This window comes from Copidosoma floridanum, unplaced genomic scaffold, assembly GCF_036245765.1.
Source record: "Copidosoma floridanum isolate Cflo_tuat_1 unplaced genomic scaffold, Cflo_Japanese_pri ptg000035l, whole genome shotgun sequence".
In the NCBI taxonomy this organism is placed as follows: Eukaryota; Metazoa; Arthropoda; class Insecta; order Hymenoptera; family Encyrtidae; genus Copidosoma; species Copidosoma floridanum.
Genome location: NW_028321912.1, coordinates 4,840,755 through 4,863,544, shown reverse-complemented (window position 1 = coordinate 4,863,544; position 22,790 = coordinate 4,840,755). Strand labels below are relative to the sequence as shown.

Below are 22,790 nucleotides of genomic sequence, written 5' to 3'. Positions count from 1 at the left end.
GAATTAGTTCCATGTTCTTGACCGAATAACTTTTAAAAGTGACTCGTAACGAGGAAGTCGATTACATTTTTTGATCACCCACGTAAAGTATTAAAGTCTTGTCTCAGTACCTAACGTTAGGCACAGCAAGAAACATGCAGTTTCTGCGCTGTCAAAAAGTAGCTTTTTCATCTTTAAAGCCGTTTTTCTCGATAATTACAAAAATGGAGTTAATCGGTTTGTTCGGGAAGCCACAGATATATGTTTGATCAGTTGCTGAACATTGAAGTATTCAATTTCTCAGGTTACGAATAAAGTGTTTGTATGATGAATGTAATAAACATTATACGAAGGAAAATTTTCATCTGTTTTTCACAGGATTGAAAAGTGTGACCCTAAATATTATATTCTTATTTGATTGTATTGCGTGCGTGTATTATATCATTCGTGCATGTGCAGAGTATAAAAGCAGATAAACATGAAACTCTGACTACATTACGATTTTACACCCCTTTCGCAAGAGTCAGAGGTATGTCATACACTCAACTTAATTTGCGTTATTTATTGTATTTTATCAAAATTTGTATTGTAAAGAATAATTTTTATTACTCGATCATATAGCTTTTTGTACCGGGCTATATGAGGGCCGGGACGTTGTCCAAACGGCCGAAACGTTGTTTTTATTTTTGAATGTAAACAAAAATATGAAAGTGCCACCATTGTTTTTAATTATTCACCAACCGTCATTGGACGTATGTTTTGCCTATATATTATAAATTATAGTATTCGATAGGTAAAAAAAAATTGTGTGTTGTAGGTATTGATAAAATCATAAGCTTACTAATATGTACGACAAAACTTCTCTCATTACTAGTAATAGTTTTATTTTGCAGCACATGTGGAGGCGTATTTTGTTTGACATTTTCCCTCCAGAAGCTTTGCCACAATTTTTTCATCAAAAGAAAATAACAGAATATAAAAATGAATGTAAGAACCCACCTTGATTCATTTTCATTTAAAACTTCATGATTAAAATTCCAAGAGAAATGGAAACAATGGAAACAACGTTTCGATGAAAATTGAAACAAAAAACCGGAGCAGCGAGTCATGTTTCAAACGATGCTTCCTCAAAAACATCTTTACATTATTATTGATGTAAATGTTTGTAATTGATGCCAATGATTTTTTTCTTCCTTATTATACATAATACGAACTCATCTGTGAAAGAATGTAGTATCATCGACTCCAGTTCTTTACTAAAAGGAGATTATGTGTGCATTCCTTTTATAGTTTACAATCACGTTTACAAGTAAAAAAGGACTACACGGTAAATCCTTAGAGACTCTCAACAAAACCGTCACACCCACCACATGTGTATTATGTTGAAGTACACATGGTGAACAAGTTAAAATCATATCATTCGCTTGGAAATCAATCAAAACGCGAAGCCATCGCGTTTCGTCAAAAAGCATAAATTAACAAGCAACCATCCGCCCAAAGCAGTCGATCCTCTCCACTCGAAAATACTTACACAGAAAGCCCGATCTCTGAATCATTAAGGATGTCAAAGTTGCTATCGCGCGACTAATCAGCAGTCAGATAAGGCGCGCGCGATTTTCCGGTCTCGACAGACACACGCCCCGAGGTTCGGGCCTCTCCCAGCCGCACTCGTCCAAATTCGCCGTCTCAAACCACTCGCGGACACATCGCGGAATCCATCAACGGGGATTTTCGAAGAAAAGTTTCCCTCGGACACCCGCAGCGGAGAAAACATGAGCATCACAACGCACAGCGGTAGATGTACCTACTCAAGTCCAACTCCCGATTTTTCGTCCACCTCATCGATAACGCGTGTCCTTTGATTGCCCGCAGATGACGTTACGCTGGACGGGGACGAGGTGTCGCGGGACCAGTTCACCTTCGGGGACAACGAGAGCACCGGCAAGGACCACTCGTCCGTCCTGCGTCGGGTACTCGAGATCGGAGGGCCGAAGGCTCTCCTGGTTCTGGGCGCAGGTTTGGCGGTTCTCTTCGCGTTCGCGATCGTCGCCACGTTAACCTTCGACGAAACAGGTAGGCCATCGACTTTTCGAAATCAACCGCCAGGGGTATATGATGTGTCTTGCGTGTATGCGTTTCAGGCGAAACCGGCGACGTGGGTCCAATGAGCGGTAGTTCCGTGAATCTGTTGCGGTCCATCGTGGTCACGAGTGAGAAGAAGATCTGGGCGCTGGACGTGGACAGCAAAAGGTGCTCGCTGCTGCGTACCCTGGAGCGCGACGCCACGGCTTTGGACACGTACTTGGAGGAGACGGTCTTCTGGAGCGACAACGCCACGTTGGTGATCAATTCCCTGTGGAAGAGGCAGCCCAGTGTTACCCACGCGAGGAGACTCAGGCCGCAGGCGATGGCCGTCGACTACGTGACCGACAAGCTGTACTTTGTCGACAGGAGCTCGGGGGCCCTGGGTGTGATCGACTTGAAGAGACCCAAGAACTTTGGCCTCGTCTTCTCGGATCTCGAGGAGCCCCACGATCTGGTGCTCGACCCCGCGGAGGGCCTCATGTTTGTCGTGCTGTTTTACAGATCAGTAATCAAGTTTTTTATTTTATTTTTTTCATTTTTATGGAATATGTATCAAGTATCGAGCAAAATACTCGCCTACATGGTTTTGAGTCGTTCCTGGTTCCCAAGATTGCTGCGGGGTGGTTTCCAATCTCCACCAGCAATTGTTACCACAAAACTTTTGATGCTTGTAAGATACATGAAAAATCTACGCCAACTAAAATTAGGAAACCTTTATTAATTGACCTTGAGATCCAAAATGATCGAGCCTGAATGGATCGACGGATGCTGTAAATTATATAAACCGACGTTAACTTTGCAGATAATGAAAGCCAACATGGACGGCAGTTCGCTGAGGACAGTAGTAGAGAGCCCGAAAGTGTCGGCGATCGCGATAGACCGGAAAGCCACGCGGATCTACTGGGCCATCGACCAGACGAGCATCGAGTCGTCGGATTACGACGGCACCAACCGGCAGATGGTCATAGCGATACCCATGAGCGTCATCAGCCTGACGACAACCGACAACCAGCTCTTCTGGACCAGGGCCGCCAACTGGTCGGACATGTGCCCTTGCAGCAACGCCCTCTGGACGTGCGCCCTCTACCGGAGGACCTGCAACAACGTGACCTTCCACAAACTGCCCTTCGACTCGCCGAGGCTGCTAAGGACGTCTTTCGACCAGCGCCGGCATCTCGTGAAAAACCCATGCGCCGGTGAGTCCAACGGCGGCTGCGAGCAGCTCTGCCTGATGACGGCCGAGGGTAGCCACGGGTGCGCCTGCAACGTCGGCTGGACCCTCAACGCCGATGGCAAAACCTGCTCCGGCGTCAGTAAGCTCCTGGTCTACGCTCAGGGCGAGCACTTCAGGGCGAGGATCCTGGGCATGGAGAGAAACGAGTCCTTCGCCGCGGCGGTCGTGCCGACGAGGTTCCGCGTCGGTCGGATGAACAAGAAGACCTCGGTGCACTTTGATTACGACATGGTCAGCGGGGAGCTGTACTTCAGCGACGACCTCAGCATCTACAGGATCAACTTGTTGAAGGAGCCCGCTGGCGAGGAGGAAGAAACGGAGGAACAGACGGTGGTGCTCAGCGTCAGCGAGGCATACGCGATCAAGGACGTAGTTTACGACTGGAGCAAGAATGGAATCTTGTACATCAAGCAGTCCCAGGACGGATCCAGCAACCACTCGGTCGTCATGCACAGCTTCAAACTGGACGTCAAGGCAGAGAAGACGGTGCTCACGTCAAAGTTCAAAAAAGAGGCTTACATCGACTGCCCGCACAACCTGGCGATCCAGCCGAACCACGAGTACCTCTTCTTTTCGGATTACAATGGCGTGAATGACAACTTGCGCCGCGTCAGCAGCAACGGCAAGGGCTTGATACTCTGGAAGCCGTTCTACTCGAACGTCCAGCTGATATTCCTGGCGATCGACTCCGAGCGCTCGAGGCTCTACTGGTCGACGAGCGTGAGCGCCTCAATGATCAAGAGCGCGAATCTCGAGGGCTCCGAGGAGGAGACAGTCCAGGTGTTGAGCGTCGCTAATCTGCTCTACGCGGGCGTCAAGGATCAGTGGCTCTACGTGGGCAACCACACGGAGATATGGGCCGTGAAGCGTGACAACGGAGCCGACCCAGTCAGGCTCGTCAAGAGGAGACTGCAGCAGCAGAAAACGGGCAGGCACACCACGTACGAGTTCATTCACGGGCTGAGAATATACAGCTTGGCCGCCCGAAATGTGACTTAAGGGAGACGCTCTCTTTCTGCAGAGATAAAAGGGAAGCCATGTAAAATGTACAATAACGAGAATATTTTATTCGACACATCTTTTGTTTTTTGGAAATTGCGTTTCTGCTCAGTTTATGGTTATTATACTTTTAATACGCTGTACCAATGTTAACGATGATGGCGAGAAAAAAGTGCGTCTCCTTGTGTGTGCTTCCTTTTAATATGCCGATGTACAAACTTCGACGTTAAAATATACGTATTCGACAGAATCATTCTTTAATACATTTGGCTTCCTATCTCATTTAATTTGTTATTGTTAATATTACAGCTAACGATCTTTATGGTTACGAAAATAGGTACAAAACTAAACTAATATTTACTAAACAATAAAGTTGTTTTGGTGCATTCCCATTAAACGACCTCGCGCGCTATGCGACAACACCCCCTCAATATTTCTTTATTGACTTTCGTATAAGTGCTAATCTCTGTTTGTGTGCTTCTGTCACGGTCGCTCTCTTGTAGGGGCGTATCTCGTCCGTACCAAAACCAGGTATCCACATGTTCCAATTTTTTTCTGAAAAACATATGCTACTGTTATTTCCCAACACATTGTGATGGACCAAAAAAAAATAGAACGCCAATGATTTACCTAAGTGTAACTGAACGTCTTTGACTTCAACTGTGTTTGCATGACGGTGCTTGGCTAACAAACACGCGGCATTGATTGTTGTTTCCACAAAATCATCGGCCAACTGCAACAGCATCTCTTCGACCTCTTCGTCAAGCTGCTCCGTTGGATCAACTTCTTTAACCAAATCTTGCAGCCTGGTTTTAGTCAAAAACTGTAAACAAAATTCAGTCACTATTCAAGCATATGTCACTGCATTTGAAGCCCATTCAGGTGAAAAGTTTTAATTTAGTACCTGGGGACAGTCCATCACTGTATTCTGACTACTGGGCAGGGATTGAGTTTTAGCAGCTTGAGAGAGCGTTTGCTGCGGCTGGGACTGATTTGACAAAGTCGACGTTGTCACACTGGTCTGTGATGTGGCATTTGATGAAGTCATTGTTGGTGTCATTGTTGCTGGTATGTCCTGGACCATGGGAGTGGGCTGTGAGCTAGGCATGTCTTGTGACATTTCTGAGAAAAACAATACACTTTTTACTAAACCATCACTTTTTTTTTTTTTTAGCTTTTAGCATAGCTTTTATTTATGAGATAAATGTCATTTCGTTCAATGTGATCTAACAGAGATGTTTGAATGATTGATCAAACGTCAAGTGACAATTGTCAAATGTAACAAAAGCTTGCTAGAGTAAGTAATAAACAAACATGAGATATTAGTACTCGATTGTGAACGACAAGGAAATGTTTTTTAATATTTTAACCAGTCAAAAATTGCACTTTATTCAAATTTTAATTGTTAATAACCTATAAATAACGTCTTTTCTGCTCGAAAACTCGAACGACAACGACAGACGACAACGACAGACGGACCTTTTTGAGATGGTTTGTTTGTTCCTCTCGTTTCAAGAGCCAAGCAAAGTGCGCGATGTTTAAAAATTTCTCTCTAATATGCTGACACATGTAGAAATTGACATATAGAATTATTGATTTAATCTTCTAGTATGTCATTATTATTAAAAAAATATGATTTTTTGAACAATGACTCGCATTTTTACGTGACAAAAAATATTAAGTGTAATACGCTCTGAAATCGCTTCAATTCCGACACGCGTCTCGTAAAGACGAAAAAACCATATAATAGAGATACGCAGACATACTCCGCAATTCCGCAACATTTCGCATATTGATAGTGCGGTTCAGTGCTCAGTGCACGTGTCTGTTTGAAGCAACATGGAAGTCTTATTTTCGATTAATTATTTAACTATTTAATTTTTTTATAATATTGTGTGGCTTAAGTATCATCGACACGTTACGTTTTTGAGGTAGGGTGAAATTGTATGTATTAAGTATATCATGCCATCACTTAGTGCCATAAACAGTGAATTTAAAAAATTTGACTTAACCTCTACCATGTGCTTGAATTATTTCATTCAGTATTTATCAAAAAATATAAATGATGATTCAGGTTACAACAATATATATTATTATTACTACATTCCTTAATTATGCATTTGTAAGGTATTTTTGGCTCAAAAAAATTTCAAACTTGCATCATCAAAAAGTCACGTCAGTAGAAAATACACATATTACCCAAACTTGTCCATAGAGCGAATAATTTTACATTTCTAATATTAAATTGTAGACTGAATGATTGCACTGTGAGTCGCTCGATGTCGACGTTGAGACAGCAGTGACATGCTCCTCTTCTGCCCGACCTGCGCCAACGTTCTGCACGTCGAAGAATGTGCAACCGTCGACCAGGGCTCGTATCGCTTTGCCTGCAACACCTGTCCGTACATATATCATATAAACCGTCGTGTCAGCACCAGAACTTACCCAAAACTCAAGCAAGTGGATGATGTAATGGGTGGTGCTGATGCTTGGAAGAACGTTGACTCCACCAAAGAAAGGTGTCCCAAGTGCTCTCACGACAGAGCTTACTTCATGCAGATACAGACTCGCTCAGCCGATGAGCCCATGACCATTTTCTACAGGTGCTGCAATTCTCTGTGCAATCACCAGTGGCGCGAGTAAAGCTAACGGCTCTTGTCACCAAGGTAATTTGTACAGCTGATCATGAACGTGAACATCATTTAAAATTTTATTTTTTTCAGTTTCTTGATATCGAGGTCATGAGATTGTTGAGTTATCTTTTTACCAGAGCAGCCGATCCATCAACCATGGGACCAATAAAAAATCGTCTTAGACAGGCTCACGATACCCTGTACTATTTGCCAAAAAACAAGTCCTGGTTTTGCGGTGGTTACCGTAGCGCGGCCATAGCTGCCGAATTGATAAAAACAGGAAAAATCGTTGCCTTGCCCACTGACACTATATATGGCCTAGCAGGTCTGGCGCAGAGTGAACATTCGGTGGCAAGGTTGTACGAAATCAAGGGGAGAGACACGGCCAAACCACTTGCCATATGGTACGATTTGAAAACTTGTTTGTTTACACCAGTGCATGATTCATACAATGTAATTGATGATTTTTATTCAGCCTCTGTGACATCCAGGACATTGAAAATTGGGCACACACCGAAGACTTACCCAAAGGACTGGTTGAGGAACTGCTACCCGGTCCAACGACGCTTGTCCTAAAACGCAAGGATTCACTGAACCATACACTGAATCCAGGAATTCAGAATGTTGGCATCCGAATACCGCATTACGATTTTGTGCGCAGTATTGTTAAAATGGTCAATCAGCCGTTGGCTCTCACGAGCGCCAACAAAAGTAATACTAAGAGTTCCTTGCACCCCGGTGAATTCGAGGATCTGTGGCCCGAAGTTGATGGTGTTTTTTATGAAAAAATGAACATGAATAACCTGAAGGGTTCTTGGAGAAAAGGATCAACCGTAGTGGATCTGTCGGTGATAGGTGAATTTAAGATCCTAAGGAAGGGTATTGGCTACTTGACCACTAGAAAAGTGTTGAGGACATATAACCTTAAGGAACAGTTTCTAGAAAAACAAGAAAAAAAACAAAAAGCTCATAGTTGTACAGACAACAGTGAGTCGGAAGATGAGAAAAATGAAGCTAGAGCATCAGCCTAAATAAGACAATTGTTGAATGAGTAACGGTACGTGGTTTGTTAATGATAAATAAATAATGAAGTTAATTTGTTTAATTCAAATATTAATAGTTTGATTCTTATCTAACAATTGTTGCTCTTTTTAATAGCATAATAAAAGTTTTACTGTTTAAAAAAAAAAAAAAAAAAGTAACTTAAGTTTTTTGAAGTAGATAAAAACACCTTAAAGCTTGATATAGTAAATAAGCAAAGTACAGATTGCACCTAATACAAGATATCAAATCTTACGAACGATACATATTCTTTGGCAAAATATACTTTCAAAACTTTGATTGCACAAATCATTGACAGCCTACCAGAACTGTAAGCTTTTGCTCCCACTTGTTGACTTGAAATTATTAAGAACTTACTATCAACACAATGCGTAATACAAAGAAAAAAGATTTACAATCTATGAATTTGGTCATTTTAAAAATTTATTTTTTTGTTCAAATCTTGTTGGTAATGTCTACTTTATCTTCTTTCTAGTATAGATTAGGTTTTTTAACACAAGTGTAGGAAAAAAAATTATATTTCCTTATTTGTAGTTTTCGCTTACTTTGCACGAAAAAAAAAAAAAAAAAAACTTGAGAAGTCATAAATTATTTTTAGGATAATGAAAACACTGATCAACACTAAGAAGCTATTATTAGAAAATATGACTGATTCAATCATTAGCCGCCGCTGATATAATAGTTAATATATTTTATCATAACAAGACAGCACCAAATTATGACATTGCAATTCACTGTATGGATTGTTTGGAGGTATGCATAGCGAATCGGTAATATACACATATGTATTATATTAATTTTGTATTTATGTGATGAGACATGTACCTACAGTCTCTGTCTCAACTCAACAGATTGACTACAATAATGATCTATTATAGTTTATTCAAGACTTATATTCCCTGACGATACAAGGTAAAAATTCATTTGTTGAGTACCACTAGAACATGCAGCTAAACCTATCAATCATGGCAGCTCGTTGCCCCAAAATTCCGTTGTACTGTGCGCAGTCTTTAAAAATCAATTATTGAGTAATGAAAAATTACTCCTTGAATTTACTGCAACAGAGCTTCGAGGGAATCGCTAGTCTACTTATGAAATTTGGTAAGTCAACTTCTCAATTAACTGAGTAACAGATATTCATCGTGCAGGAAATTAATTCTTTACATCACCACTATTTTCAGTTATTAAAAGAAACAGTTTAAGCGGCATTAATTTGATGGTATCAAAGTTATCAAAGAGTAGATATACTATCCCTGCGCTTACGTTTGGTTCAAGAACAGCAAGTAAGTCAGTAAAACCTAGTTAAATTGCTTCTGGAGGCTAAGGACCTTGGAACTAATATAGGTTCGCTCTTTGATTAAAAAATCTGAAAGTTCTCGTTAGAAATGATTCCAATTTTCAATCAGCGTTTTTAAGAAAGAGACAACTCTTTGCGTTTATAAGTGTCAAAATGTTAACAAATTTTTGTTGTTGGTATAACATTTTGTACCCTTTACTTGCGTTTTAATTAACTACATCTCAACTTGATCATTACAAAGCGATTAAAATTCACAGTTAAATTATTCATTAATAACAGTTATGCTTGAATTCGTACAGAATTTTGTCATCAACATTTACATTATTAATATCATTATATCATTCATATAATTTTATGTTACTATGGCATAAGTAGCACAAAAATGTGCCCTGGGTGTTGACAGTCTGAAAAAGTGGTGCGTCATTTTATTTAAATAAGTTTACTATCATCAATCAACGAATTTATAAAAAAAATAGTGGTTTTTCCAATTCAAACGTTATTTTAACAATTGAACGTTTACTACGTCCTCTAAAAAAAAAGCGATGGACTTTAATGCGCATCTGGCCAGAGAACCAGGGTCTCACGAGCGTTTCTTCGCAAGTGCCCTGGAAGAGATGTGCACCTGTGACGAAAACTATTTTTCACCATGAGCGCAGTGTGGCAAGCCCTTTTAGGCAAATTAATCTTCGAAACGGATGACATTAGTGTTAGCAGAAAACAAAAAATACGTTGATATAAAAGAAAATGATTCAAGAAACAAAGCGTTTTTTTTCGGTTATTCAGTGGCTGAGTTAACCTAAAAAATTCGTGAAAGTCCGAAAATCACTTTTTTCGCGTTTGAAAAAAAAGTTGACCTCGAATGCCAAAAAGTTGAACGACAAAGTTGTAGATCTTGAAAAAACCTATCGATTAACGCGCGTTGGATATAATTTGAATGCGTAGTTGCTGAGGAAACTTGAAAAAACCATCGAAAATCGTCTTTTTTAAATATGTTAATAACTTTTTTCTTTTGAGATTTTAAAGTTGGTATTTGGTCAAATTATGAGTTTTTCGTTCACAAACCTTAGCAAAAAATATTTAAAAAACACCTTTCGTAAAAACTTCAGTAGACGTCAGGAAATTATGCTGGAGCGACTTTTCAAGGCTTAATCTCTTCGTTTAGACTTATTCTATCATGCAATGTTTGTGGTAAGTAAAATTTTTTCATTTTTGATGCCGAAATCGGACTCCGAAAAAAGAGAACATCTTTCTCTCACCACTCCGACTCCCTCTCGGAGCCGCATCGGAGCGCCCGAGTAAGAGCAACCAGCCAGACACACCTCACACCAGCGGGCAGTCGATGCGCGACGCGCATAAAGACTCAACTATAACGTTATCATACCCATCGTTCCGCTAAAGTTAACGATTGCGTATAATTTTTTTTATGCAAAATGGGTATTTGTAAGTAAAGTGTGCAAGTTTCAAAGTTCTACGCGTTTCACCGTCGCATAGGGATTTAAAAAAAAAAAAAAACCTAACTTGGCTCCACATGGTCGTATCATGAAAATTTTTTTTTTTTAATTCGTAAAAAAATAAGTACAATGCATTGCAGTTAGTTATATACGTGCAATTATTAAAATACGTAAAAAAAATTGCAAAAAAACCGATAGAAAATAAAAGCACTTTTTTCGGAGTCCGATTTCGGCATCAAAAATTAAAAAATTTCACTTACTACAAACATTGCATGATAAAATAAGTCTAAACGAAGAGATTAAGCCTTGAAAAGTCGCTCCAGCATAATTTCCTGACGTCTATTGAAGTTTTTACGAAAGGTATTTTTTTTCGAAAAAATTCGATATTTCGAAAAAATTTTAACATTTTTTGTTAAAAAAAAAACTGAAGGTTTGTGAACGAAAAACTCATAATTTGACCAAATACCAACTTTAAAATCTCTAAAGAAAAAAGTTATTAACAAATTAAAAAAAGACGATTTTCGATGGTTTTTTCAAGTTTTCTCAGCAACTACGCATTCAAATTATATCCAACGCGCGTCAATCGATAGGTTTTTTTAAGATCTACTACTTTGTCATTTGACTTTTCGGCATTGGAGGTCAACTTTTTTTTCAAACGTGAAAAAAGTGATTTTCGGACTTTCACGAATTTTTTAGGTTAACTCAGCCACTGAATAACCGAACGAAAAAAACGCTATGTTTCTTGAATCATTTTCTTTTATATCACCGTATTTTTTGTTTTCTGCTAACACTAACGTCAAATTTGACATTAAGCCTTCGTAGATTAATTGGCCTATTAGTGCTTTGATCGCTTTCGCCCTCGGCAAAAAAAAAGTCGTCCGCAACTCGGACTCTAGCGTATGCATCAGTCGCGCCCTTTACGTGAGTTAATTGTACTTGTACCCGTAAATGCTACAAAAACTCAAGTTTTTACAGATTGCGTGAGCTCCTCAGTGTTTCGTTTGCTTTAAAAACCTTGCATGTTTTTTATTCCCAAAGTGTATCTACAAAAAAATAATGCTAAGTACGTGTCATTAAATGCTAATATTAATTGACGAATTATGTCCCATGTCAGAAAATTGCTTTTTTTTTACTAAACTCCATAACTAAGGAGATGGACATACCTAGAATTATGAAACTTGTAGAAACTGTTGATCTTTGTTAAACGAAAAATAATTCAGCAAGACCTGTTTATCACTTTCTGAATGATAACCAATCTAATTTCCCTTCTAAACATTTCAACCATAAACTTATTTTTTTAATAAAAAAATTTCTTTAGTGTCATTAAAATCCGCCTTATGAATCGATGCTAATTTTTTTTATCGTAAGAAACATTTTTCAATGATCTGACAAACTTTTGAAAAAACTTATTACTACTACTGTAATGCAACACCTCTTTTGGCTTCGTAACAAATTAGCATAAACCAGTAATCAAAAGTTTTTGATCTTATCAATGTGTGCAAAATAAAATTTAAGAAAATATAACAGGACTACCCCAAAGTATAATAATGTGATAATACGTAGTTTATTAAGGTACGATACATTTCTTTGTTTAGAATCTATTTTATAGTATACTGCATCTTGTACATATACGAGGGTGGATTGATAAGTTTCCGGCCTAGCCAAGAAAAACAACGTTTTTAAGAATTTTTTTTTTTTATTTCTCAACATAATCTCCTCCAAGGCTGATACATTTCTCATAGCGGTGTTCTAGTCTAGTAATGCCATCTCTATAGACTGGTTCGTCAAGCTCTTCAAAATACTCATTTACAGCTTCGATTACTTCTTCATTGTCCGCAAATCTCTTACCGCCAAGCCATTTTTTGAGGTTAGGAAACAGATAATAGTCACTCGGGGCTAGGTCTGGAGAGTAGGGAGGGTGCGGCATCAATTCAAACTTCAGATCGTTGATTTTAGCCATCGCAACGATTGACGTGTGCGCTGGTGCGTTATCGTGATGAAACAAGATTTTTTTTTTCGCCAGATGAGGTCGTTTAATTTTCACTTCGTGGCTCAAACGTTGCAATAAGTCTGCGTAGTATTGACCAGTGATAGTTTTACCCTTTTCAAGGTAATCAATGTATATAATACCTCTTGCATCCAAAAAAACAGTAGCCATAACCTTGTTCGCCGAAAAAATTGTTTTTGCCTTCTTTGGAGTTGGTTCCCCTGGTCCAATATACTGTTTAGACTGTTCTTTGGTTTCAGGAGTGTAGTGGTGGACCCAAGTTTCGTCAACGGTTACGAATCGACGCAAAAATTTGCTTGAATTACGCTTATACAACGCCAAATTGGCGGTAGAAATGTTCTTCCGAATCAATTTTTGGTCGACTGTTAGCAAACGCGGCACCCATCTTGCACAGAGCTTTTCCATGTACAAATGTTGGTGCAAAATATTTTTTACACGTTCATATGACATCTTACAGGTCTCAGCTATCTCACGCACTTTTAATCTGCGGTCTTTCAGCACTATTTGATGGATTTTTTCGATCATATCTGGAGTTGTGACCTCAATGGGGCGTCCTGAGCGAGGCTCATCAAAGGTGCTCACACGACCCTTTTTAAACTCGGAAACCCACTGCTTAACGGTTGAATATAATGGGGAGGATGTTCCCAGTGTTGAGTCCATCTCTTCTTTAATTTCCTTTGGCTTTAACCCCTTCAAATAAAAGTATTTGATGACAGCACGATTTTCCAGCTTTTCCATTTTTACGAAAAACACAAAGGCGTCTTGTTCAGCGTGCTCTCAAACCTAAACTAACATGGCGATTGGACTGAAACTAACTACAAGCTATCTAAGGATGGTACTATAGAACGCCACCTCAAGGTAGGCCTAGTGGCACCATCTCTTGGTAAGGCCGAAAACTTATCAATCCACCCTCGTATACATATCTTACGAAGTTACCACAATTTTTGTTATTTTATTTTCCACTGTACTTATTTTTACATGTGTTTTCTTTTTTACAATTACAAAAATAAGTGCAGCACGGTATTTTTTCTGCAACACATAAGCAGGTTTTTCTACTGCATACTTTACAAGAACAAGGTTGTAATAATTCTTCGTAAAGTGGAATTAAAGTTTCAATTTTTCGTGGCATAAGGAGATCGTCACACTCTATGTAACAAAACTCTTTCGGATCTAATTGTTTAACATCAACATTCAAACATTTAATTTGATAATATACTACGAAATATGCTCTTAAAATGTGCAAATTGATAGAATTAGAGGTCGGAGGTAGATCTTCAATTAAGCACTGTTTTTGATAATGATGAGACCATACACGCAACTCATCAAAGCTATTGCATTTTGAATTTTTATTAACAACACATACTAAATACTCTTCAGCCTTGGTGATACTTTCATTCAAATTTGACTCAGAGTAATCTGAAAAATATAGTAATATAAAAATAACACCGAATACTGTTATCGTTAGAATATAGTCAAAATTTTCATGAAAATCGATAAGCTTTATCTTCTGATGTTTTTAGATATATTAACATGTTTTTTGGGGGGGGAAGGTGTTACTGGTATTTGCCATTACTAGAAAATACACTATCAGAGAACTCACTAGAACGCATCGAACTGCACTCTGAACTACATGCAGAAATACTCGCGCTTACTTGTTTAAACACAAGTTTAAACAAGTCTGAAACGCTACAGGGACTTCCCATCGTTTCGCGGGAAAACAACGAAAATTCAAAATTTTAATGTCTCAAAAATTGCATTGCAATTAAAATTTTACTTTGCTATCGAGTCAAAGGACACATTGATCAATTTACTTTACTAATTGATTGTATACGTAACACAAATAAATTGTTTTCGAACGATTTTTGTAAGACAAAAAGTTAGACGAAAGAAGGGGATAGTATTAAAGACGTTGGGTCGTCTTGCATTTTTCTACTTAGAGTTAAAAAGCATGAAGCTGCTAAGTTCACTGAACAAAAATAACAAACGAATAAACTTAATCAACTATAAGACATTCTTAAACCCCTGCAAGAACTGGAGAATTAAAAACTTTTTAGTAAAAAATTATAATAAAAGCCCCACGTTGCAGCTGTGTGAAAAATGGAAAAAGTGAATTTTTTACAGTTCACGTTTTTTTGCGGAAATAGTATGGGCTTAACAGATGTACATTATACAAAACTTTTAGTTTAAAATAAGCTCGAGAAGCGGAAAAAACTTTATTTTTAGAAAAAATTACGTTTTTGCAATTTGTTTAAAAAATTTGTTAATAAAAAAACATTGATCACCTTCGATATTACGACCCACCATCAATAATCATGTTCAGCAGGCAAAAATACATAAAAAACAATCTATGTATGGCTGTCCAGATAACAAACATTTAATGCCAGAATATATTGTATTGCGCCGAGGCCGTACGGTCACATTAAAAAGGCACAGACCGTCAAGCTCGCTGGATAAGAACAACCAAATAAAATCAATTGGTCTTTACGTATTCATCAAATACTATGTTTGGCTCACAATTTGAGAGGTGTTGAGTTGAAAAATATTAATCGGGCTTTAAGTAGCAAGCTATTGAAAATAGCAAAAAACGCATTTTTTGAAAGTTGTCGAATTTTTTACGGGAAAAGTATTGGGTTTAGGCATATGGTGTATACAAACTTTTTTGTTCAAAATGAACTAAAGAATAGGAAAAAAAATTTTTTTCCAAAAAAATGAATAATTTTTATTTGTTTATAAAATTTGTTGATAAAAAAAAATTGTCCATCCGGATCGCGACCCACCATCGATAATCGTGTTCAGCAGGCAAAAATACATTAAAAAAACTTTGGTGGGTCCGTTCTAATTGAAAAGGCCACGGGACCCTACCTGGCGCCTAAACTATAGGTTAGCGGTGGTTTTCCTTTGATCCATTTGTCTTGCACCTATTTCAAAAGTGGTGATCTCAAAACCTAAAAACATAAATAAAATGTATTGGTACTTTCCCGAGCTTTGCGTGCACCTGCGCCAAGAAAAACAACCGCGTAGTGTTCTTCGAAGCTGCCTTAGTACGTGGTGCGCGGAGTGGCACCGCGAAAATATGTTTAGACGTTAGTTCTATTACCTGAAGTGATGTGCACGGTTACACCTAAAAAGCTGCGCATAGTTTAGCGCTGTGTCCAAATGTCCATCGTAAGGCAGATGTGATCAGCTGTCTCAATCATCACACTGACCCGTCCTCTTAACAGCTCATACTTTTCGATGAACATTTTCCTTATTGTTGGTTCGGACGGCAGTTTGTATAGAGGTTGCAGCGTCTGAGCAAATTTGCGAAACCCCGGTCGCTCTGTTGTGCTAAGAGGCATGTTATCCTTTGCTATCATGTACAACAAAGAGTTGGTACACTGGGCATCTCTTTGGCCCCCGGCTAACAAAGGAAACACATTGCAAATTTTGGTACATTTAGTACAAGTACTTTTACTCCAAAATGTGTGATACTCACCGGAGAATGCGTTTAGGTTATTAATGTACTTCTCAATTGAACTAAAGCTGCCCGAGGGAGGTGTAGGTTTGGGTATTTGATCTCGGTCCTGTAATTAGTTAGTTGGAGTTATTGACAAGCAACTTGCGGGAAGAAAATATTTATGTACTTACTGTGTTTTTGTAAAAGAAAACGGTTCCCCTCCCTTCCGCTCCCCTCTCCCGCCTCACGCTTTTAGTAAGTAACTCCAAAATCCATAGAGATATAAGAATAAAGTGCACTATCTCCACCTAGCCCTGTACTCTGCAGTGATGCCAGGAGCGAGAGAGAAAGCTGCCGAGAGGCCCCTCTTGCTGTCTCTCTCTAATCAGACGAGCATATATACGCAGTACAGATAGCAAGAGGGGCCTCTCGGCAACTTTCTCTCTCGCTCCTGGCATCACGGTTTTGACTTCATACTTGCTCTATTCTTATATCTGTATGCCAAAATCATCTCAAGTGAATGCGTAGAAACTAACCTGTGCAGGAAACCTCGGATCTCCAGTGTCCTCTTCAATATCGCTGCCGACACGAGCAACCGATGCTGTCCTTTTTTTCCCTTGAGAGGGTAGCGACGGCAAGTCAATTTTGTGAATTCCTACTAGATGAGCTCTTAAATTTGAGGTTGTACCCTTGATGACCAATAAAGAGTTACACTAGCGGCACTTTGCTTTAGTATCATTCTCGACTTTGCTGAAGTACGTCCAGACGGAACTAGGTGCCATTAATATTTAGCTTTATACTAATAATATTACTACTAATAATAAACAACACGTAAACGGACAATTTAAATTTTTTACATGACCGCGCCAGCAATGCAGCAAACACACACAACACACAACGGACACAACCACTGAAGAAAATAAAGTGCGCGTTCCAAAATAGTAGTAGAATATCTGCTAGCAGGATTTTTTACGAAATGCGGCAACGTTTCACATGCTAAAAGCAATCAACCTGCCATGACTGACCAGAAGTATAGTAGATATCCGTCACGGCTCCATGCGACGTTGCCACTAACCTGCTAGCAGACACTTTTCTTCTCATTTTGGAACGCGAGGAAAAGCGGACTACTTCGGAACTACCAACTGCGAATAATAAAACGAGATTCGAGATTCGAGATCGACTCGAGAGGCCTCGTAGTGCTTCGGAGCAGCTTATAAATATATTTGGGATGTTTTATATTTTCGAATATTTAAAACTATTCGAATACAGCGAATATTCGAAACATGATATTCGAACTCGAATAGTGGGGTATTCGAAATCGATTATTCGAATACATTCGATATCGAGTTCAAACTTTCCATCCCTATTCCTGTAATTGCGTAAGGCATTTGACGATATTGTGACAAAATTAATTGCAAGTCTAATTTAAGTTTTTCTTTACGCTGTAATTTTCTTAGTGCTAATTTTATTGTTTGCACGTATCTTTCGGCTTGACCGTTCGTCGCTGGGTCAAACGGAGCCGTTCTTTTATGTACAATACCATTACTTTTAAGAAATTCTTGGAATGTTGTGGAGGTGAAAGTCCTACCATTATCAGATACCAAAATTTTAGGAATTCCAAATCGTCCAAAAATTTCTGTACAAACAGTAATCGTTGATTCACTTAACATATCGTTAACGATATACACTTCTGGCCACTTCGAAAACGCATCTACTAATATGAAAAAATATTTTCCAAGGAATAGTCCGGCAAAATCTATGTGGACACGATCAAAAGGTGCCTTTGCTGGTTCCCACACATGTATATCTGCTTTGACTGGATTATTTTTGTATTTTTGGCATTCTAAGCAGTTTTTTGCAATTTTTTCTATATCATTACTTATGTTCGGCCACCAGCAATGCCCTCGAGCTAGACCTTTCATTTTTACTATTCCGAAATGACCGTTATGTAATTCTTGTAAAATCGTATTTCGTAATTATTTCGGTATTACAACTTGATGGTTTCGCATTAGTACCCCCTGTTCTAAAGTGAATTCACGTGGATCGATGCACCATGTTTCTTTTTCCGTAAGGCTTTTTCCATTTTTTAATGCAGACACACATTGTAATTCGCGATCTTTGTGCGTTTTTTCTAGTATGGTATTTGCATCGATTGATAACGTCTCAAACGTATTTATATAGAATAAATCAATGGTATCGACGTTTTCTTCTGCGGTAATTACAGGTAGTCTAGATAGTCCGTCTGCGTTGCCATTATTTTCTGATTTCTTGTACTCAATAGTGTATTCAAAACCAAATAATAGAATAGAAATATTGCGTAATGTTGCATTCTCATTGCACTGTAACGTGTCAATTCTTTGTTTTTTGCAAAGATTTGTGTAAGTGATCTGTGATCTGTAATTAATGTAAATTTATTCCCGTAAAGGTATTGATAAAATTTCTTTATAGCGTAAACAATGGCATACGCTTCTTTATCTATCTGACTATATTTTCTCTGTGTTGTATTCAACGTTTGTGAAATGTATTGTATTGGCCTTTCGGTCCCATCAGGAAAACGATGCGATAACACTGCCCTTACGCCGTATGGGCTCGCATCCGTTGCCAGTACGAGAGGTAAATTTGGGTCATAATATCTTAAACATTTTTCACTAGTCAAAGCTTTCTTTGCTTCGAGAAATGCCTTTTCCTGGCGGTTTGACCACGTAAATTTATTTTGTGTACGTTTTTTATGAATCTGCGGTAATAATTAACAAATCCAACGAAAGCTTGTAATTCTGAAACATTTGATGGTCTTTTCATTTTTTCTATTGTTTCTAATTTTTGTGTATCTTTGTGTCATCCGTTTTTATCTATTACGTAACCGCAATAGTATATTCTTGAAGCAAAAAATTCACATTTCTCTCGATTGATTTTTATATTGTATTTATCTAGTACTTTAAAAACTTCTTCTAACCTTAACATTAGCTCTGTAAAATCTTTTGCTGCTATTCGGATATCGTCTATAAAAACTTTTACTAACCACTATTCATTTCTGTGGTGAATATAAGGTATTTTGGATTCAGCGATGATCATATTGATGGGAGTGCTGTTTTGGCAGCCCAGGGCCAGTCTCAAGGCTGTATTTTGGATCTTTTGGAGGGTTTCAACATGTGCAGGTTTAAGTAGTGATAATAGAAAACTGGCATATTCTAGTTTGGATCTAATCATAGATTTATACAACATGAGAAGTGTGTTACGGTCCGAGCCCCAGTGCACCCCCTTACGACATTTAATAATGCTGGTAGGGAGAATGCAACTTTGTTTTAGATGGTTTATTTGGGCCCCCCAACTGAGACTCCGATCTAAGTAAATGCCGAGAAATTTGACGTTTTTATTTGGTTTGATTTTGCAGTTTTGTAATTCTATAAAATGGTTCTTGTTTTTTTTTGTTTTTTTTTTTTTTATTAAAAATCATCAAGTTACATTTCTCTGGGATTATCGTTAGATTCTTTTGATTAAGTGCTTTATATATTTCAGTTGCTGCAGATTATAGAAGAGTAATGGCCTGTGAGACGTTGTCTCCACTGGTGTAAATTACGAAGTCGTCAGCAAACTTCAATATTCGTAAGGGGTTCTGAACAAGTGCGTCAAGAAAGTCCGTGTATATCGTAAAAAGTTAAGGGCTTGAGATACATCCCTGGGGGAGACCTATCGTTGCTTCATTTTAAAAAATGTTATGTATTCGGGTGGTATGTTAAGAGCTGTAACGTTGGCTTTTTCGGCCCCGAATCGACGTTTTCACGTCGACGCGAAGCCGTCCCGATACAACGCACTAAAACACATCATATCACGTACGACACCTAATACAACAAAACTGCGACCCAATACTCTCTCGAACGCCTTGGCTTGGCTCAGCTCTGCTCTCTCGATGTAGACTCCTTACCTAGAGGAGGCCCCGCCGCAGACTGCCCGTCGGGAGACGGACAGTTCCCGAGGGAAATGATCAGGATGTGAATATTTCACACTCGTACAAATAAACACACTAACACGAATTTCACTTTTAGACTACTCTTTATTTCGTTTACAAGAGATGAACACTTCTAGAGAATCGACGCTACCTCCGGCGCTAACTCGCAATTCGCAGTACACACACACACACCTTTGCTCTTGTACCCCGCATTCAAACACCTACCTACACCTACACGCACACGCACACCCACAGTTCCCGCACTCGACCTAGAGAATGGCTTGCTTTGAGGTTACGACAACCAGGTTCGATCACGAGAGCACTTGGCTACAATGACACGCCTTCGATCACGAGCTACCTCACGCATCAACCCGATAACGAGGACATATACCACGCATCCTCTCTTGGTCTGCAGGGTGTCCTACCGGTGGCTTCACCAGCTAGTTTACCGAGTCTCAGACAACGCTGCAAACACTCACACACACACACGAACTCTATGACGTCCTACCGCAAATAGAGTGAATGTCCAGCGTACACTGAGATTTCTCGTGCATGCGCCCTACTACTGCGCGCATTCGCTGTACGCTGGACATTCACTCTATTTCGTGAGGACGGCATGCCATCTGTAGGTGTACGAATTTCGTTCACTGTATACTTACAGGAAACCAACTCTCTGTGCTCGCCGACTGCCGAGACTCGGACAACGCTTCACTTCGAATACACACTCGTATTACGCCCTACCGCAACGGTCAGCCGGCCCCTCGCCGACTGCCGAGACTCGGACAACGCTTCGCTTTACCCACGCGTATTACGCCCTACCGCAGCGGACAGTCGACCTCTCGCCGACTCCCGAGACTCAGACAGCGCTTCGCTTTCGATACACACACACACACGCAGTTTTACAGTTTCCCGTCATCTCGAATGCCCTGACTTACCCACTATTCAAGCGATCACGCCCACCAAGCTCTCTTCCGCGACCCGAACGTCTTCCTCTCGAACAAACGCAACAAACTCTCGCTTTCTCACTCTGTTAGCAACCTCGACCCCTCATTTACACTTTTTACTCTACTTCACAACCTCAACAAAATCCCCAGTACCTTCAACCACATACACTCATCCACACGTCCGCTTTTTACCCTTACCCGCGAAACATCCTACACTCACACAACGTCACCTCGGCGCCACATACTATGTCCCTCTCCCTCACTTTCCCACTAGTTTCTAACCTCACCACGCACTACGCGAAATACCTCCAGGCCCCCATCTCCGGGGAGTTATCGGCGTCGTGTCCTCGCGATGTCGCCCACTGTCATCCTGCTCTTCGTGATTGCGTAGTCTTAAGCCAGGCTGCAGATGATGCTTCCCGTAGATCGACAAGAGCTGGTGACGGACGTAGGTTAGACGTCTCGATAGCGCACACGCTCTACATCCTTCCCTCTCGAAGGCCCGTCAAGGAGTGTCTCTCAGTCTCGCTGCTCGCGTCTTACTGCTTCGAAATCTCTTCTATCTCTTTCTTTCCCCTACTTCTCTCATACGACCTAGCTTGCGCATGTCTCGCTCTTCCCCTTAACTACACGTATATACGCAACTTCCAATATTCCCGGCGCATTACAATTTTACAGAAGACCCAGAAAAGAAAATACAATTGATAATAACAATAATCGCTACGGTTCGTCAACCCATCTATTTTCCCACAAACCTACCGATTCACACTTAAATGTACACGTATATATATCTCTGCGCACACAGTACTAACATAACATCACTTATAGTCCTTTAAAATGCCCCTTTCTTCTTATTATTGCCGCTTTTTCCGCTCGCGCTTCTCTTTTCTCGTCTCACTGGCTATATGTCTCCGTCGTCCTCTCCTTTTTCCTCGCATGAAACATAATGAAACATAAACATACGTACACAGGGCATTAAAACAAGCCCAAAACCTCAAATTTTACATCGAGTCAAGTTTTGGTGTTTTTCGGGCAAATATGAAAAATGACCCCGTCACATTGCAATCTTCGTACATGTTTATCGCGTATCTCCTCCACTAAAATACTCTGGCTGGTCCAACCTGAAGTGATCGATGGTGGCTCTCACGTAGGGAACTGCTAGGGAACACACACAAAAAAAAGAAAGCAGAACCCTGTCGCATACTTCATCTGGTTCTCATTTATTCACGCGCCGATATTGACTTTGACTGCCCCTTCCTTCTTTCCGCAAATTACGACACCGAAAAATAGTATCACTTCATCCCACTCCTAACGTTTATATACCCCAACAAAACACTAGCTTGACGCAATCTCGACTACACGACGATACCTCTATGTGAACAACTATTGTACAAAGCTTTCTCCCAAATTCACAACACGAGACAAAACTTGAATATCCAGCTAATATTCCTATCTTCAACCTAACCTAACCTCAACAGGCGCAATCACTTAACTACCATACTCTGCGAAACAACTTCCCCATGGCTGTCACCTTCCTCTCTTACGCTTACTTCTCGGCACCACTAATTAAATCGCTACCAGAACCGAACTACGAGGGCATAACGAAAAGAACAAAACAACAAATGAAAAAAAAGAACACAAGCGCAAGAATAAAAACTTCACGTACGACGTAACGACCCGCATGACGCAACATCCTCTATGTAGCAGCTCTCCATT

General features: G+C 39.7%; 5 protein-coding genes across 8 annotated transcripts; 3 read left to right on the top strand and 2 right to left on the bottom strand.

Annotated features, from left to right (window-relative positions):
- Positions 1-203: 203 nt before the first annotated feature.
- Positions 204-4,616, top strand: LOC106646101 (low-density lipoprotein receptor-related protein 1-like). Its single transcript, XM_023391824.2, has 5 exons — positions 204-216; positions 1,540-1,773; positions 1,852-2,052; positions 2,121-2,569; positions 2,867-4,616. The coding sequence occupies exons 1-5, from the start codon at positions 204-206 to the stop codon at positions 4,295-4,297; spliced, it is 2,328 nt and encodes a 775-aa protein (XP_023247592.2). The 3' UTR covers positions 4,298-4,616.
- Taf12 (TATA-box binding protein associated factor 12) lies at positions 4,480-6,717 on the bottom strand. Its single transcript, XM_089597642.1, has 4 exons — positions 6,497-6,717; positions 5,202-5,419; positions 4,928-5,120; positions 4,480-4,852 (listed from the first exon to the last, which is right to left on the bottom strand). The coding sequence occupies exons 2-4, from the start codon at positions 5,415-5,417 to the stop codon at positions 4,725-4,727; spliced, it is 537 nt and encodes a 178-aa protein (XP_089453768.1). The 5' UTR covers positions 5,418-5,419; positions 6,497-6,717; the 3' UTR covers positions 4,480-4,724.
- Polr3K (RNA polymerase III subunit K) lies at positions 6,097-6,940 on the top strand. 2 transcript variants are annotated; one of them, XM_014362136.2, is made up of 2 exons: positions 6,097-6,241; positions 6,549-6,940. In XM_014362136.2, exon 2 carries the CDS (start codon positions 6,602-6,604, stop codon positions 6,938-6,940), a length of 339 nt encoding a protein of 112 aa, XP_014217622.1. In that variant the 5' UTR covers positions 6,097-6,241; positions 6,549-6,601. The 2 variants fall into 2 exon arrangements, with proteins under 2 accessions (XP_014217622.1, XP_014217621.1); XM_014362135.2 differs by having other exon boundaries at positions 6,098-6,228.
- A 98-nt stretch (positions 6,941-7,038) lies between these two features.
- Tcs1 (Threonyl-carbamoyl synthesis 1) lies at positions 7,039-9,990 on the top strand. 3 transcript variants are annotated; one of them, XR_016293427.1, is made up of 5 exons: positions 7,039-7,334; positions 7,406-7,987; positions 8,591-8,745; positions 8,871-9,093; positions 9,174-9,990. XR_016293427.1 is itself a non-coding variant. In XM_023391823.2 (2 exons), exons 1-2 carry the CDS (start codon positions 7,039-7,041, stop codon positions 7,959-7,961), a joined length of 852 nt encoding a protein of 283 aa, XP_023247591.2. In that variant the 3' UTR covers positions 7,962-8,098. The 3 variants fall into 3 exon arrangements, 1 of the variants encoding a protein (XP_023247591.2); XR_016293426.1 differs by having other exon boundaries at positions 8,591-8,762; XM_023391823.2 differs by lacking the exons at positions 8,591-8,745; positions 8,871-9,093; positions 9,174-9,990 and having other exon boundaries at positions 7,406-8,098.
- Positions 9,991-15,644: 5,654 nt separating this feature from the next.
- LOC149373230 (zinc finger BED domain-containing protein 6-like) lies at positions 15,645-16,966 on the bottom strand. Its single transcript, XM_089597787.1, has 5 exons — positions 16,908-16,966; positions 16,721-16,853; positions 16,224-16,311; positions 15,846-16,148; positions 15,645-15,693 (listed from the first exon to the last, which is right to left on the bottom strand). Exons 1-4 carry the CDS (start codon positions 16,964-16,966, stop codon positions 15,889-15,891), a joined length of 540 nt encoding a protein of 179 aa, XP_089453913.1. The 3' UTR covers positions 15,645-15,693; positions 15,846-15,888.
- Between the last annotated feature and the right edge of the window lie 5,824 nt (positions 16,967-22,790).

Excerpts from the sequence above, each read along its gene's own strand:
- LOC106646101 (XM_023391824.2), top strand. Across the intron at positions 2,053-2,120 it reads GTTAACCTTCGACGAAACAG|GCGAAACCGGCGACGTGGGT; the intron begins GTAGGCCATCGA and ends TATGCGTTTCAG. Across the intron at positions 2,570-2,866 it reads TCGTGCTGTTTTACAGATCA|ATAATGAAAGCCAACATGGA; the intron begins GTAATCAAGTTT and ends TTAACTTTGCAG.
- Taf12 (XM_089597642.1), bottom strand. The coding sequence starts at position 5,417 with ATGTCACAAGACATGCCTAGCTCACAGCCCACTCCCATGGTCCAGGAC. Across the intron at positions 5,121-5,201 it reads CAGTGATGGACTGTCCCCAG|TTTTTGACTAAAACCAGGCT; the intron begins GTACTAAATTAA and ends TTTTGTTTACAG. Across the intron at positions 4,853-4,927 it reads AGACGTTCAGTTACACTTAG|AAAAAAATTGGAACATGTGG; the intron begins GTAAATCATTGG and ends TATGTTTTTCAG.
- Polr3K (XM_014362136.2), top strand. The coding sequence starts at position 6,602 with ATGCTCCTCTTCTGCCCGACCTGCGCCAACGTTCTGCACGTCGAAGAA.
- Tcs1 (XM_023391823.2), top strand. The coding sequence starts at position 7,039 with ATGAGATTGTTGAGTTATCTTTTTACCAGAGCAGCCGATCCATCAACC. Across the intron at positions 7,335-7,405 it reads GCCAAACCACTTGCCATATG|CCTCTGTGACATCCAGGACA; the intron begins GTACGATTTGAA and ends ATTTTTATTCAG.
- LOC149373230 (XM_089597787.1), bottom strand. The coding sequence starts at position 16,966 with ATGGCACCTAGTTCCGTCTGGACGTACTTCAGCAAAGTCGAGAATGAT. Across the intron at positions 16,312-16,720 it reads ATCCGAGGTTTCCTGCACAG|GACCGAGATCAAATACCCAA; the intron begins GTTAGTTTCTAC and ends AACTAATTACAG. Across the intron at positions 16,149-16,223 it reads TAACCTAAACGCATTCTCCG|CCGGGGGCCAAAGAGATGCC; the intron begins GTGAGTATCACA and ends TTCCTTTGTTAG.